We start from the raw sequence: 15,891 nt of genomic DNA, 5'->3' as shown, positions 1-15,891 counted from the left end.
ACACGGAAGTGCTGTGGTCCATGCCAGCAGCTGGGCAGAGCAGCAGCTGCAGAGGAGTTTGGGGAGCCTGAGGAGCAAAGGTGAGCAGGGCTGGCAGTGAGGACAGGAGGGAACTTGGGTAAAGAGGCACACAGACACAGTGACCAAGCAAGAAGAGCAGATCAGGTCTGGTGACAGTGACCACATACTGCCAGGAGATCAATGAGCCCACAGGGATGTGCCAGGTCTGAAGCAAAGCCAGGAAGTCAAGTCAGGATCAGCCACAGCCAGGTCCACAGTCAGGCACAAAGAGCCTTACAGCCCACCCCAAATGAGGACTGAGCACAAGGGCAGCTCTGTGCCATGGCTCCCAGTGGAACTGGGGAGGCCCCAGCTGGCTTCTCCCAGCTCTTTGGCAGACAGCTCCTCTCACAGCACTCTGATCCCAGATTACATTCCACTGTATCATGACAGACCTCAAACACAGGCAGCCAAACCTGTAGGACAGGGGTAGGAGGTTGCAGAATCAGCTGGTGCACTCAGGGCCCTGTCAGCACACTGCCCAGCACAGCCAGGGAAGAACATAAAAATTATTCCAGGTGCTGACAAAGGAACCTAGGTACAAATATGCAACAGAGGTTAGCATTGTGCAAGACAAACAATCTGTACTTCAACTGTTTCAGGGTCTGGTAAGGAATTACCTTTGCAGGGCACTGCATGTGTGCTTGTGTTTTGCCAGTCTGTTGGGAAATCCTCTTTCTAGACCAAAATAAAGAAAACTGCCACTGAGATGTAAGCCTTTCCACATTTTTACCTTATAACTTAAACCAGAAAAAATACAAATGTAAACTAATCCTGGCTTCCTGTAAAAAAAAAGTCACTCACACCATATATTCCTCTGTGACATTTCAGTTGCTCAGCTCTTTGGTGAAACTGTGTCCCAAAAGAAGAACACAGACAAGACATACTGCTACCCCACTTCCTACCTCCTCTCCTGCCCTGCACTGGCAGGTCTTGTAGGTATCTACATCAGCCCTAACTCCCAACCCTGACTGCAGGGAGAGGTGAAACTTCCTGAGGCAACAAAACCCAAGTGGCAGATAACAATTGTCTTTAAAAAGACAACTTCTTGAATCAATAAGGAAAGATTAACCCTTTGGAAAAGAGTGTCAGTGATTATCTTATTGAGTTACACTCAAAATCAAAGAAGGGAAAAATCGTGAGGTGAGCATCCCAAAAGTGTTCCCAGCTGCACTGACACTGATACACTGCAGTCTGCCCTGCAAAGTTTACATGGATACAGTAGAGAGCAATGATCTACTGAAAAAAGAACACATTTTATCAATATTGATTAAAAAACCTTCCAAATTATGTAAAATATTTTGGAAAAAACCCACATTTATGAAGAGAAACCCATAAATTTGCTGAGGTGGCCAGGGATATATTGTGCGTCCTTCCGTATAGAGCACTGAAAGTATACAGGACTGTTACTAAATGTGGCTTCTCTGCCAAGTAATTGTATTCTCATACTTTATATTTCCAGCGTGAAAACTCTAATGAAACATTTTAAACCAAAGCCGTTTCCTTGGAGCTGCCTTTGACCTTCTTTTCCTTCACTCTCAGCCAAACCTCCCTGCCAGGATGAATTCAGACCTAATGTCTGCTCCTCCCACCAGGCTTTTGGATATGTGACAATATCCTAGTCACTGGGAGCTGTGCCTGCTGGTGTCCATTGTCTTGTGTCCAGTTTGGGAAAGGGCTTTTAGGGAAAAGCCCAAAATTAAATTTATGAAGAGTCCCATGATTTATAGGAATGACCAACCCTGTGGCTACTTTCTGCACACATCTATCAAAAACTTGTGAGTCCTTACTAACTCACAAGGCACCAGCATAGGAATGGTTCAGGGTCCAAGAAAAAGTTTTTGAAAGTTAAAAAACCAAAACAAATAACCACAACCAAATTTGAAATGAGGGTCCAATCTAAAAATACTACAAGCCTCTGCATCAGCTAGAGGTGTGGTAGTGAGACTGCCTACCATTCCTGACAGGCACCAAAAAAGGGGTTACACAGAGCACAGACAGAGCTGCTGGCTGTGCTCTGTGTAATGCATCTGTCCCAGCAGTTCGGTGACAGGCCCAGCACAGACACGCAGCCTGATCACAGCCACTGCTGAGCACAGCCAAGTACATGATGACACTGAGGTCCAGTGCAGTGACAGGACATAATGAAGGGTCCAAGAAAGGTGCTGCTCAGAATGGAAATGCCAGGTGCATTGCCCAGGTAAAAGAGGAATGGGTCTGTGGCACAGGGGATGCAGACCAGCAGCCAGGTGTAGCAAAGCGCAGCTGATGCAAGGCCCTGGATAATGCATCAAGGCTGTTGATGGTATGGTCAGACACTACCAGAAGGAAATCACATTACATGCCTTATTTGCAATCAGTCCAAATCTGAAAAAACATTATATGTATCATCTGTGCCTCACTTTGTGTGCTGTCATCTATACTGCCTGCCCTATATAGTTTTGGTACATGAACAAATACATACCTTGGGATAAAGTAAAACTGCTTTCTCTGTTAAATCTCTTGTAATCACATAAAAAAACCACAAAAGCTTTGCAGATATCTATCCAATTCCCACATTAAATCAGTATGTTACTTGACAAACGTTTTCATTTAAAGACCAAGAACCTGCTAGGAATTCACAACTAAGTTTGAGCCCTTTGTCTACCAACCCTTAACTTTTCTTCTTCAGCCCCCTGTTCCCCTTCCATCTCTGTTCTGCAATTTGCCAGCCTCCTTTATGTCTCAGTTATGTCTGCACAATGTGAGGCAGGCAGACCCATGTGCCCACAAACAGAAAAGCTCCTCCAGCTCACAATAACTCAGCAGGCTTCTGTGATTTTCAGAGCCTGCACTACCATGTGCCCATATCTGCTGTCAAATTACTGCCTGGACACAGGCTCCACAGCTAACCTCAGCTTTACCCCAAACATGAAATTGTCTTTGAGACCTCAGGAACATTCATCTTGTCCTGCAGCTCTTCCTACATAAAGTGGTGTAAACCCGGCTGATGGTTCTAGGAAATAAAGAACAAGCTTACCCCTCCAAAGATGTGTTATGATTTTATGGCCCCTTCCTGCAACCTGCTGAGAGTGGATGTGCTCCATATCATTCATTTAAAACACATCAACACAGATTTTAAGGGTGTATAGTTCTTCTGAGGTTTCTAAAGGAAAATAGAGATGAAAGCCATAAAAAACAACCCTTCACACTCAGAAGAGTTTGAGAAGTAAAATTTAAACATAAGTTCACGTTTCCCTTTATTGTAAGTTCTGGCAGTCCTGGGACTGTTCTAACTTCTAGCTGCTTGTCATGGCTGTAACATGACAGCAGTGAGGGGAAAACCCTGAGTACACTGACTCCAACCTTAGTTGCCTTCCCTTAAAACACTCACCTTGCCCTACTCTATTTGAAGCTGTGAAAAGACAATGATAATAATAGGAAGTTGCTCCTCGAGCTCCTACAAAGGAGACAGTTATTTTCATGTCCTGCCTCATTGTAAATACCTGTACATAGGAAAGATGATATGCACAGATCACACACAAACCTGTAATCGAGGCAAGTCAGGATGCTATTGACTGTAATTGCTGTTGTCTGTCTCGACCTTCTCCTCGAGGTGTCTCCACCTCCCATTACAATGTCACAGCTAAAGGAGTTCCCCGGTGGTCTGCAAAGAAGCAAAATAGCAAATGGCAAGAGAGAACTGACATTGTTTATATAACATTAAAAATAATTCTAAATTAACAAGCCAGAGAAAGTAACATTGCATAAAAGTAGACTAAAAGAGATTTCACTGACAGACAGTGCTAACAGTGATATTTTGTATATATAAAGCATCCTGTACCCCAAATCCCCAAGATGTTACAAAAAAAACCCCAAAAAACAACACTATCTCTCTTCAGTGTTTTGCAGAAAAAGTGAGGCATAGGCATTCATAGGGCTTTGCAGAGTAACTGAAAATTTACCACCAGAATGAAGAACACAATCCAGGCTTTTTAATCCATTAGTCAGTTATGTGCATTATTTCAAAGCAGCCCTTGGATTTACTAATTTTAGTGTAGGTTGGTTAAAAAGGAGCATTAAAGCAGAAATATGCATGTGTTCTACATCTTAAATTAAGACTTTCCTCCTGGAAAGGCAATAAGGATACCCTGCAGCCCAAGGTTTTCTATGCAGCCATAAAACCTTCATCCTCTTGAGTGTGTTGGTAGCCAGGATGACCCCCAATCCATGTTCTATACCCAGTGCATGCTGCAGGAGGGAAAGATAACAAAGGCTGTTTAATGGAGACAGAACTCCATCAGGGAAGTCCTTTTGGGCCCCATTTCCATCAGGTCATAAAAGGAACAGCCTGGACCCACATGCTGAGCTCTGCTAAGGCTGCTCCAGGCTGCAGCTCTTCATTTGCAAGAGAAATGACCCATTCATTTCCCTCTGACCTCTGCAGATACTTCAGACTGCTGACCTCATCTGCCCATGGCTCCCACCACTATGAGCCAGCATCTTCCAACAGGTGCTCCCAGACAAACCCCTCCACCTTCCAGGGCAAGCTGAACTAAAACAGCTCCAAGAATCCTGAATCAAGGCTCCCAGGAGGCTATTTGTGCATGGGCTGGGAATGTTCAGCCCTCAATGCATTAATTTCCTGCTCAGAAAAGCTGAGGCCATATATGAAAAGGAGGTACAGATGAGAAGGTGTAAATTTTGTCAAGTGAAGTTAAAACATATAAGTGCACACTCACATGCTTGTATGAGTATGCACTTGACAGCACAGCTTTCCTCCCTGCAGCTGCTGACAGCTACACTTTCTGTTGGTGTGTGGTTGTCCAAGTAGGTCCTGAAGTCCCTCTAGACAACTCAGTGTCTTGTGACTGGGAGTTCTCACCTCTGCAGGAGATTTCCAGACTTAGTTTTATGACCAGAGATGAAAGGTGACAATTCTACTTCAGCAGAGGAATCCCCGTGCTTGTATTGCATCCCAGGAAAAAGACACATCTCTTCAGACACACCTATTTACCTTGGCATTCACAGCCTTATTACCAAGAGTATCACAATACATATTGACTTTTGTTCTTAACAGCCCCGTTCCAGAGAGATTACTCCATTCCACAGCTAAGGATACAAAGGCATTCAGTGGCTGAACTGGGAATTCAGTGCTGCATTCTAGTTCAAATTCAGAGTCCTGCTCACTGGACTAATCTGGACAGCATTTTTCTACTTGGCAAAAAAGTGTGAGTTTTCAGGTCTGAAAGAATACTGAGGATGGAGTCACAGATACATGTATCACAGACTAATATCTTTGTCAATAAAAGTAGCATAAAACCAAAGCAAGCTAGGTCAGCTCTTCCATTGGTCTCCAAAGAACACCCAATTAGTAGAATGAGCATAACCATCTTTAATAAGTAAGCTCTTTTGGAAGCTGAACTGTTTGTTCCGAGTGCCACACAGACAGCTCTTGCTACTGGCAGAAGAGGCCTGTGAATCACAGCCCGAAGTCTGATGCAAGAGAAATTTGGGCGTCTCAAGCTGATTTCCCCAGCAGAGAACAACCCTATTAGTTTGAGAAAGTCCCCTGCCTGCCTTCTCTCTGAGTAATTAAGAGTGAAATCCTCCTCTCAGTGACCCCAATGCTCTCAGCCTAGGCTGATTTACACATGAAAGGAACCCTCTGAGGGGCTTTCTCTCTTTCACATTCACAACCAGGCAGGACCTATAAATAAAACCTTTCTGAAAACAGGAGCTTTCAAAAAGGTCTGTGTATGTGCACAAACTTGTATGAGAGAAAGCGAATGGCTGTGTGCACTCGAGGATGTGTGTTTGCATGCGTATGTGAGGCGTGGGTGAGAAGAATGTGCATTCACACACCAGCCCTCATGCAAACAAGTGTACTCAGAAAAGCATCTGCATGGGTACGGAGCGTGCACAGGTGCTGGGGGCACTTACAGGAGCCAGAGGGCATGTGCAGGCTGGCTTCCAGCTAGCACAATTCCCGGGGTTCACCCCAGTCAGCTGAGTCATGCTAGAGTTACACACGGAAAACGAGAGCAGATTCAGACCCAGCTGTGCACATCAGACCAAACTTGTGGAGCACTTTCCCTCCACAAAGCAGTAAAGCACTTGTAGGACAAACACCGGTGGTTTACACTGATTTGGCTTTCACGTGGGAGGTAACACAGGGCTCAGGCCGTGTGTTCCTACAGTTTTGACAGAAAGGAAGATTTTTAGGTGGTCACGTCTCAGCTGTCCTGGAGAGAGTGAGTAGTGGAACATTTTCCAGGGCTGTCATTGTTCAAAAGTAAACTTTAGTTTTCTGGAGCATTAAACCCCTCAAAGTTTGAAAACATAACGATGAGACAGATGACCTGAAAATGAAGATCAGGAAATCAAAAGGACTATGACTACCTTTACAGTAGTTATAAACACAAAAATGCCTAGATATGCATCTGAATTGTCCCTCCCCCACTCTCCTGTCCATCCATGTGGCTCCGAAGTCAGGCCAGGATATCTCCCCTTCCATGAGGCCTAAACTTCCAGGAAACTTAGCAGTTTGTGTGACCCTGCCCTAATACAAAACAGGTGACACGGAGCTCGGAGCCAAGCCAGGACAGCCCACAGGGTTTCACAAAGCAGGTTCTGCTCTGTGGGTCTTTGCCCCTGTAAAACAAGACCTGGCTGCTATGCAATAATTTCAGAACTGCAAATTATTCTACTCCACTACTCCTGACCAGCTGAATCATTTGCTTTACTGAATCCGTGCCTGTGCCATATGCTAATGCCAGCAATCGGGATGTAGGTGTGTTAGAACCACTGCAGCTGCTCCACTGCTTGGTGGGAGACCCCAGGGTGTGAGAGGGATGCAGGAGTGGTGCTGCACCCCTCTGACTTCATCACTGCTAATCGCAGCGCTTGGATCTCTCCCCACCACCCCCCCCCCCCGCCCCCAATTCTTATGCAAACATTTAGAAGAAGTAGCCAGAAAAAAAAGGCACAAAACAGGAGACATAAAGAGTGCAAAGCCTCACAGGAGCGCACAAAGCACAAAATGTCTCTTCTGCTCGCTCAAAAGACTCTTCCCAGCTCCTTGCACTAGGCAGGAGTATGTGAGCAGGGATTCAGAGCTCCTCTCCCACTGAGCTCGCAGCTAAAGCCCTCCCCCAGTTCCCAGGGTCTTCAAATGAAGATTTGCATAGTAGTTCCAGATCATTCCCGAGAGAAGGGACAATGGCTTTCTCAACACCCCCCCATCCCTCCTCCCAAAGCTGATAAAGCCTTGGTGAAAAGGGGAACAAAGGATTTACAGATGTCAGAATATTGATTTCTGCCGTTCCAGAAGTACAGGGAGAAGAAGAAGAAAACTTTTGCCCACAGAAACTCTGCGGAGTTTGAGACACAGACGCTATCTCTGCAGCACGGACTCTGCGTTTGTTAGGACAGTATCTGATGGAAGCAATATTGCTATTCGAGAGGGATGAGCAGGGCCCTGAAAACGCGAAAATGCACGGGGATGAGATTACAGCCTGCGGTCCCAGAGAGCGCATTTTTTGTTCCCAGACCTGACGAACGGAGGCAGTTCCAGCGAAAGCAGTTTGCCACCAGGCGGGCTGGGCCGGCATTGCTCCGGGCGCCGGCGGCAGCTCCCTCCCAGCTCATCCTCACCCACGCCGGATCCTGTCCCCTCTGTCACCAACCGCTGCAGCTGGGAAAAGTAACGAAAAGGAAGGTGAAAGTCTGAGTCTTTGGCAAGTGGCCTTTGATTCGGTATCAGAATGGAATGGATTTCCACTAAACTCTGTAAATTTCGGGCCGTTGCCTGAAAGCCAAAGCTTTCCGCTCCCACAACATTTCTGTGGACAGAAATGTAAACCCGAGCTTGCTTTTGCACTACGAACATTCCTTTTCACTGTAGTGTGCCAACTCTACTGAACTCCACCTCCACCAGCTCACTGCAGTCGTTCAAATTGTGCTAAACAGAACAGTGACACGATCCAAAGTGTCACGTCACTGCTGCACACCCAGCACGAGACTGGTACCCGGCAGCCAAGTGAGCTTCCAGGAGTCCTGGCCTGACCTCCACCTGAACCACCACTACTCTGAAACAGCCTTCTCTCTGTGACTGGCTACTGCCACTTTATAGACAGACAGACAGACAGACATATATTAAATATATTCTTCCCCTCCCTTTTCAGAGCTCTGTAGCATTTCTACCCTCAAAAAGTTCCTGGGATGCTGGATCTTTTGTAAAAATGTACCTGACTAAAATTTCTCTAAACATGGGATATAGGCCATTTTTAAAGGTGATAAGCTATTTTCTAAATCAATCTCTTGGCCCTCAGATAGATCAGCTGGAGGAAAACCCCACCTGGAACCCTTTCTGCGAGGCAGAGTAGTGAGTACAAAAGGGTTTCCCATGCCATGGGTCAATAATTCAGACAGAGCTGCAGAGCCAGAGCTGACTGTTCCCTCATTTTCCACACAGCTTTGTAAAAACACGTGCTGTCAGGAGGACTGCAATCATCACAGTGATAACAACTATCACATATTGTAGAGTTAAACACATTTCATACAACTACATCAAAACATTATTCACAATACTCTTAAAATATCTAGGTTTCTTTCAATACCTGCCTGTCTTCCCTCAGCTAAAATAAATTATTCTTGTGGAATCTTTTGTGTCTCCCAGCAGTCACTCCTAATTTACATTTAAAGATGTGAATCAGACCCACCAGACTCCTGATACACCTCATACAGAGATTAATCACAGCTGTTGGGATGATGAAGACTAAGGCAGACCCATTTTAAAGCAGTGTAACTCAGACTGTAATGAACCTGCTACCAAACTCGGGTTCAGGACAGACTTCATCCCCATTTCCAGGTGCTCTGCACCAGCCCCTTAGAGCTACATGGGGGAGCTCCTGGGGCAGCTGTGCTAAGAGGTGCCACTACTGCCTTCTCCAAAGGGCATTTTCCAGACTGTCAGAGGAGTAAAGGTAGAGAAGGAGAGAACTTGGGAGAAGCAAACCTTGGCTGCTCTCACCTCCTGCTTAACACTTGCAGGTTGTGTTTTGAGGCTGTTGCAGCAGCAGCACAGCTCACAAACCTGTTTTATTTTCGAGAGAATTTTTCCTCATCCAAAACAGATGTTTGCTTATTTTGCTGATTCTTTGTTTTCTCTTGTTCATAAACATTAGTGTCTGTTGCTTGCCTAAAGATTTTTTTGCTACAAACAAGAGTAGTTTTGTTTATATAGCTCCTGCTACAAATTTGCTTTAGGATACAGAACTTAGTCTTAGTTTCATCACTGAAATATTGTACCAAATAATTCTCAGATCTTCTGTTTCCCCCAAAACTCCACATGCAAATTCTTTTTATATTAAAAGTCCAATATGTTAGACATCTCATAAGCCTGAATCCAAAGGATGAAGGTGTGGAAAGGCAAAATCTCCCTCCAATGTGGATTTAGCAGGGGAGGTGTGTGTGCACATGGCAAGCCCCAGTGGTTTGAGGACTGTTTTGTACAAAATGCATCCTGTCCATGATGACAGAACACTTGTGCAGGTACACACAGTACCTGGGAATAACTTCTTTCAGTATGGAAACAAAGTGGTCCTTAAAACTATTTATTAAATAAAATCATACAAAAGCAAAGTACTGGAAGAGGTAATTGTAATTTAAAAGAGAAGAACAAAGAAACCAAAGCACTTTTAACAGTTTACAGTACTCAGATAAAGCAAATAACTGAGCAATATTTTTATGCCAAGGTGTGTTTCACAACACATTTCCAAGGTCCTAGCCATCTTACATTCAAACAGTAAATTGGACACAAGCCTTGCTCCAAGTGAAAATGGGTAAAGAAATCCTGTTCCCCAGCAGCAAACACATCTCCCCACCATCTTACAGCCAGACCAGGCTGCATTCCTTGCTCTTGGCAACAGAGAAATTACCAATTCCGTGGGACCGAGGTGTGCACATGACCAAACAACCTCCTCCTTCCAACAGCAACCTTGTTTGGAGTAAAACACAATTCCTCCATGTCACTCCTCTCAAACCAGCCCCTACCGTTGTCCTTCCCAAAAGCTCAATTTCTTTGGTTTTTTTACTATTACAGTTTCTATATGCACCATGGGAATCCTCTCATTTTGCTGTGGGTTTTTAAGTGCTGGAAAATGTACTGTCCATGTACACCAAAAGTCAAACAGCCAACCACCAGGCCCCAATAGAGAATAAAAGAGAACCTAGATATTTGTATTTTTTTTTTTTCCTGGAGATCTTGTGTTCATTCAAGTTATGTTATTATTTCAGTAGAATCATGCCAGGAATCCATGTAATTAAAACCACATTGGTGGTAACAGAGCTGCAGCATTTGAGGAGCCCTTTGATCCCCTCATGCCTGGGACCTCCCCAGCACTCTCCCTGACCCCACGGCCCGAGGACTTTTCACTCTCTGAACTGTTTATCACTCTCTACCTGACCGGAGGATGTAGGCAGGTGAGGATCGGCCTCTTCTCCCAGGCAATAGCAACAGGACGGGAGAAAACGGCCTCCAGCTGCACCAGGGGAGGTTAAGGATGGACATCAAGAGTAATTTCTCCACAGAAAGTGTGATCAGACATTGGAATGGGCTGCTCAGGGAGGTGGTGCAATCACCGTGCCTGGAGGTGTTTAAGTGAAGACTGGGCACGGCACTGAGTGCCATGGTCGGGCTGACACGGTAACATTCGGTCATAGGACAGACTCGATGCTCTCCGAGGTCACCTCTGAGCTAAGCGAGTCTGTCTCTGTCACGCCGCGTCCCTGTCACCCCACGTCTCTGTCACCGCCCCCCCACCGACCTCCCCCGGGCCCGCTCCGCCCTCAGCACCAAGATGGCGCCGGGCCGCCCCTCAGCCCGCACCGCGATGACGTCACCGCCCCGCCCCTCCGGCGCAGGGCGGCGCGTGCGCGCGGGCGGCCCCGTTCAAGGTCAGCGCGGCCGCTGCCGCCGCCGGTTCCGCCCGGCGCGGTTCCGGTTCCGGTCCCGCTGTGCGGACAGGAGGACATGGCGGCGCTCGGACGGGTTTCCCGCCTGCTGCTCGGCCCCGCCGCCCCGCGCTCCCTGCCGGCGCGCGGCTTGGCGGCGGCCGCGGCACACGAGGAGGGCGGAGGTAACGGGGTCCCTGCGGGGCGAGGGCGGAGCCGGGGCCCGCGGCCGGCGCGGCGCTGCCCTTGACAGCCGGTGCCCTTCGCTGCGGGAATGGGGCACGGCAGGCGCTCGATGGGGCCCTGTTACACACGGGGAGGGCACCCGCGTTCGGGCGTGGGACGCAGGGTTCATTAGCGCCTCGTTAACGCGCTAATTGCGGTAACGCATGTCGGGTGAGCATCGCTAATGAGAGCCGTGCTTGTTGTGATCGCTGTCCCCCAGCCCGCATGTGGAAGACGCTGACGTTCGTGGTGGCGCTGCCCGGCGTGGCCGTGTGCATGCTGAACTGCTACCTGAAGGCGCAGCACGAGCACGAGCGGCCCGAGTTCGTGCCCTACGCGCACCTCCGCATCAGGACCAAGGTACCAAGGCCCGCGGGGTTACAGCCCTCTTCCCCTGCACGGCTGCAGAGCTTCCTCTGAGACTGCCACAGCACCTTTTCCTCTCTCGACTGCTACTTGAGATGGCTGTGATACCAACTCACGGCTGTTTCTGAGGCAGTGAGAGTTTGTCACAGCTCTGATGAAGTACCCATGACATTCACAGGCTCTCCCACCCCAGAGTGATTCTAATGGCTTGCTCAAAAATGTTTCAGTCCTAGAGCTGCTGTACCTAAAGTAATACAGATCTAAAAGGTAGCAGTGGAGATGCCAAATACTCAAAACTGGGGTCCTCATAATACATCACAATGTTTGAGAGCAACGATTGTGCTGTTTAGAGACTGTGGCTTCCAGTTAAGAGAGACAAGAGTTTTCCAGCTCTTGCTTCCTACATCCTGGGAATCAGCTTCCTAATTCACCAGTCTGTCAAGCTCTGTGATCATAGAATCATTTAGGTTGGCAAAGTCTTCTGAGATGGAGACCAGCATTTGACTGATCTCCACCCTCTCAACCCTATGAAGGCACCAAGTGCTACATCCAGTCTTTACCTAAACACCTCCAGGGATTGTGACCCCAGCAGCCTGGGAAGTTTGTCCCAATGTTTAGCAACCCTTTTTGTGAAGAAATTACTCCTGAGTCTGTCCTGAACCTTTTTTGGCACAGATTGAGGCTATTTCCTCCTGTCCTGTCACTAATTGCCTGGGAGAATTGATGTTTGAGTCTGTACTGTTCTTGGTTTCAGGTGCTTGTAGGGATTGTTCAGGAGCTGCCACTGGCTTATTTTCTTTCTTCTTTCAACAGCGTTTCCCCTGGGGTGATGGGAATAAAACTCTGTTTCACAACCCCCACGTTAACCCTCTCCCAACTGGTTATGAAGATTAAAACCAAGATCCTGCCAACAGCCAGAACTTTGGCTCTCCCCATCCTGAACCAGAATGCTGAGTGGGAGCCATCATTTCTGGGGTCATAGTTTCAGAAACTCAGTGTTTCTTCTGTAATGAAGTTGAGTGGTGTTGTGGCCCCCCTGTGTGCTTGTGATGGGGCCCTTTAAATAAACAACTCTGAACGTGAATTTGGGATTTGACTTGTTTATCTGACTCCTTAGGAGTTTTTCAGTTCAGTGTTTGCATAAAGCATGAAGCTTTCCCCCAGAACAGAGTGCTGGAGCAAAGGGATTTGACTGCTTCAATGGTAACTCACGTTCCTGTGTCTGGTACCACCACAGGAATGCACAGGACAGGAAACAATGTCATTTTCTTCATGCCTGGTTTAACTGACTGATCACTCTAAACTCACAGCCAGAACAACGGATACATAGATTAATATTCAATATATACTGAAGCACATTCTCCATTATCAGCTCTTGCAGTATTTATTAACAGTCACAAAGGTGATTTTTTCTTGGTCCCTTCTGGCACAGGGAGTGGCAGCAAAGATGCTGAGCTAAGCTCTGCCTTCACACTGTTCACCTCAGCTCTCAAATTTTCAGGTACATCAGCACTTATCTTGCTCACCACTCTGCTTTCCATAAAGCTGCAGCCTGTACAAAGTCTCTCACACAGGTTTTGCAGAAGGAAACGCAATTTTGGTTCTACTGCTTATGTCTGTATAACATGTACTGTGTCATGCAGAAGGGATTAGTGAGCCAGCAGCCTGAGCCTGTGCCAGTACAACTTTGATTTTCAAGGTTTTGCTCACTGCAACTCAACCATTTTCCAGTTCTTACTATAACTTCTGTATTTTTTGCACAGTGTGAGCTCTATCTCAGGTGTAATTAATGTGCTTCTTCCCAAAAGGCAGAACACAGCAGCTGCTTTGGCACCTTGCTGTGGAAAGGAGTGATGGATGGCAAGGGAGAATCTCACAGTGGCACTGCAGGATGCCCTTCCCCGTGTTTCCATGTGATTTTTTTTTGTCTGCTTACCAGTAAATGATTGCTGGAAGAGGTTTTCCTGTGTTGAAAGTACAAGGCACTGAAGGGCACAGTTGTTTTAGAGCTGACAAAGTCACATTACATTTAGCCCTACATGAAGATAATAGAAAAGCAAACACAACAGTTTGTGTGTTATTCCTTAAAAAAGAAAAGCTACAGAGTCAACTGTCTCCAAAAAGCTATTTATAGATCCTTCCCTTAGAGCTGCTGCCCTTTGCCAACAGCCTGTTTTTTCAGTGCTATATTTAAGCCCTGTGCTGACACTGGAGGAGCTCTCTGCACCTGAGAACTGGAGTGTGGCTCACCTGGCTCTGAGTGGCACAGGAACAACAACCTCAGGCTGCAGCAGCTCCTGCTCCTCTGCACAAGGCCCACAGGACTCAGGGTCTGGGCTCTGGGGGGCTATGGTGCAGACCAGCTATAACATTGGAGAACTACACCTTTTTAGTTTGGCTGGGTTTTTTCTAAAAGTAAAGCTTTTAAATTATTAGTACTAATTAAAAGCAGAGAATGAAGCTTTCTTTTTTCCTCACTGTAATTCTAGAATTATGAAGTTATCTTTTGTCCCCAGGCCATAATATCTTTTTCCCCTGTGCTGGTGTAAGGAGAGGGGCAAGCTTTGCTCCATCCCTGTGTGAGGATCAAACCACAGAAATATGTAATGCTAAAAGGAGAGAGAATTCCAAGTTCATGGATGTGTCAGTACCTCAGAAAAGGCTGAAGCAACCTCTGTATTAAAAATCTTCTCTTTAGCTGCTGAGCAGGCTCTTCCATCCCTCCTAGGGGCAGAATCAGACTCTACTGCACAGTTACCTACTTGAAGAAAATGTAACCTGGTTGTATTTATTTTAGCCAAGCTGTTGCAGGTCCACTAGAGCTCTTACACCATCTCTGCAGATGACACAAAACAGTGCTTAAGCCCTTCAGGATTACATGAAACTAATTTCATCACCAAAATTCAGCAGCATAGAGATGATAGCAAGTACATCAACCCCCTTCATATTCTTTTTAAACACTTTCAAGTGTTATATAAATAAGCAAGAGAAATCAGTCACAAAGAACCCATCCCAGCCCACTCCAGCCAGCATTCCCCATTGCAGAGTACATTCAGAAGGAAGTTCACATGGATTTTTAAGCTGTCATGCTGAACCACCACCAAGTTTCACTGGCAAGGAGGCAGCAGTTACCACATGATCCAGTCCTTTTTTTTTTTCTTTTCTTTTAGCTGTTTGTTTTCAAAAGCAGAGAACATTTGTCACTTCCTAGAAAGCAGTTAACAAAGGTCTTCTCCAGGTGGCACCTTTGGCACACCTGGTGATGGTGCTTAGTCCCAAGGCTCCTGTTAGTGACTCCACCCATACTGCCAACATCAAGAGGAGTTCTCAGTTTTTCCTTTACTTGGGCCCATGAACTCCAGGCCTTCAATGGGTATGTCCTTTTCCTTGATTGCTTTCTGGAAAGAAGAAAACCAAATAATTAAATTCACCACTTCTTAATAGGGCTTCATGATGCTATCTTTGGTATAAAACACGGAACCACAGAATCAGTGAGGCTGTTAAACACCTCTGAGATCATCCAGTCCAACCTATGGCCCATGAGTGATAGCACCACGTCAACCAGACCAAGGCCATGCCCAGGCTCTCCTTAAACACTGACTACACCTCCCTGGGCAACCCAATCCAATGTCTGATCACCCTTTCTGTGAAAAAACTCCTCCTTATGTCCAACCTAAACCTCCCAGGTGCAGCTTTAGCCTGTAACCTCTTGTCCTCTTGCTTGTTGCCAGAATAGAAATCACCTAAAAACACAAGTGATCTGGAAAAAGTAGTCTTAGAGGCAGGTTTGAATAAAGTTTCAATGTTAGAGCTGCTGAAGGATGTACGGAGAACTCACTGAACTACAGTCGGTCTAACAGGAACGTGCTGCAGCCTCTACAGATCCGCCTTAAGAGTCGTGTGCAATAAAAATAGGAGACGCCTGTAAAATACTCCGTGTCATGACCGACAGACACGGGGCGAGACAAACCCAGCGCTGTATGTGGGGTCTCTGCTGAGGCCCGAGGCTGCCGGGGGTACCGGGCCGGCGGTGGGAAGGGTCAGAGCGGGGAAGGACGCTCGGGGCAGGGAGCGGAGGGGCCCGGGGCGGACGCACCTGCACGCAGAGCTGGTAGCGCTTGAAGAGCTGCCCGCAGGGGTCGCCGGCGCTGTCGCCCTTGAGGAACTTCTCGGCGAACCAGCGGTTGAAGCACTGGTCGTACTCGCGCTTCAGCTCGGTGCACGCCTCGCCCACGCTGTTCATCGCGGCGGCCGCGCCGGACGGGCCGGGCCGGGCCGGGCCGGGCCGGGCCGGGCGCGCCGCTC

General features: G+C 47.1%; 2 protein-coding genes and 1 long non-coding RNA gene across 3 annotated transcripts; 1 reads left to right on the top strand and 2 right to left on the bottom strand.

The window, feature by feature from the left end:
- Window positions 1-3,101: 3,101 nt before the first annotated feature.
- Window positions 3,102-7,729, bottom strand: LOC127060211 (uncharacterized). Its single transcript, XR_007778949.1, has 3 exons — window positions 7,593-7,729; window positions 3,587-3,706; window positions 3,102-3,205 (listed from the first exon to the last, which is right to left on the bottom strand). It is a non-coding gene; the product is annotated as an uncharacterized LOC127060211 (long non-coding RNA).
- Window positions 7,730-11,012: 3,283 nt separating this feature from the next.
- LOC103818040 (cytochrome c oxidase subunit 6A1, mitochondrial) lies at window positions 11,013-12,670 on the top strand. The gene is made up of 3 exons (XM_030233828.2): window positions 11,013-11,180; window positions 11,441-11,580; window positions 12,400-12,670. The coding sequence occupies exons 1-3, from the start codon at window positions 11,075-11,077 to the stop codon at window positions 12,478-12,480; spliced, it is 327 nt and encodes a 108-aa protein (XP_030089688.1). The 5' UTR covers window positions 11,013-11,074; the 3' UTR covers window positions 12,481-12,670.
- Window positions 12,671-14,345: 1,675 nt separating this feature from the next.
- TRIAP1 (TP53 regulated inhibitor of apoptosis 1) lies at window positions 14,346-15,889 on the bottom strand. Its single transcript, XM_009092295.4, has 2 exons — window positions 15,683-15,889; window positions 14,346-14,984 (listed from the first exon to the last, which is right to left on the bottom strand). The coding sequence occupies exons 1-2, from the start codon at window positions 15,827-15,829 to the stop codon at window positions 14,901-14,903; spliced, it is 231 nt and encodes a 76-aa protein (XP_009090543.1). The 5' UTR covers window positions 15,830-15,889; the 3' UTR covers window positions 14,346-14,900.
- Window positions 15,890-15,891: the final 2 nt, after the last annotated feature.

This window comes from Serinus canaria, chromosome 15, assembly GCF_022539315.1.
Source record: "Serinus canaria isolate serCan28SL12 chromosome 15, serCan2020, whole genome shotgun sequence".
Lineage (NCBI taxonomy): Eukaryota > Metazoa > Chordata > Aves > Passeriformes > Fringillidae > Serinus > Serinus canaria.
This window is presented reverse-complemented; position numbering and strand designations above follow the sequence as displayed.

Excerpts from the sequence above, each read along its gene's own strand:
- LOC103818040 (XM_030233828.2), top strand. The coding sequence starts at position 11,075 with ATGGCGGCGCTCGGACGGGTTTCCCGCCTGCTGCTCGGCCCCGCCGCC. Across the intron at positions 11,181-11,440 it reads GGCACACGAGGAGGGCGGAG|CCCGCATGTGGAAGACGCTG; the intron begins GTAACGGGGTCC and ends GCTGTCCCCCAG. Across the intron at positions 11,581-12,399 it reads ACCTCCGCATCAGGACCAAG|CGTTTCCCCTGGGGTGATGG; the intron begins GTACCAAGGCCC and ends TTCTTTCAACAG.
- TRIAP1 (XM_009092295.4), bottom strand. The coding sequence starts at position 15,829 with ATGAACAGCGTGGGCGAGGCGTGCACCGAGCTGAAGCGCGAGTACGAC. Across the intron at positions 14,985-15,682 it reads GCTACCAGCTCTGCGTGCAG|AAAGCAATCAAGGAAAAGGA; the intron begins GTGCGTCCGCCC and ends TCTTCTTTCCAG.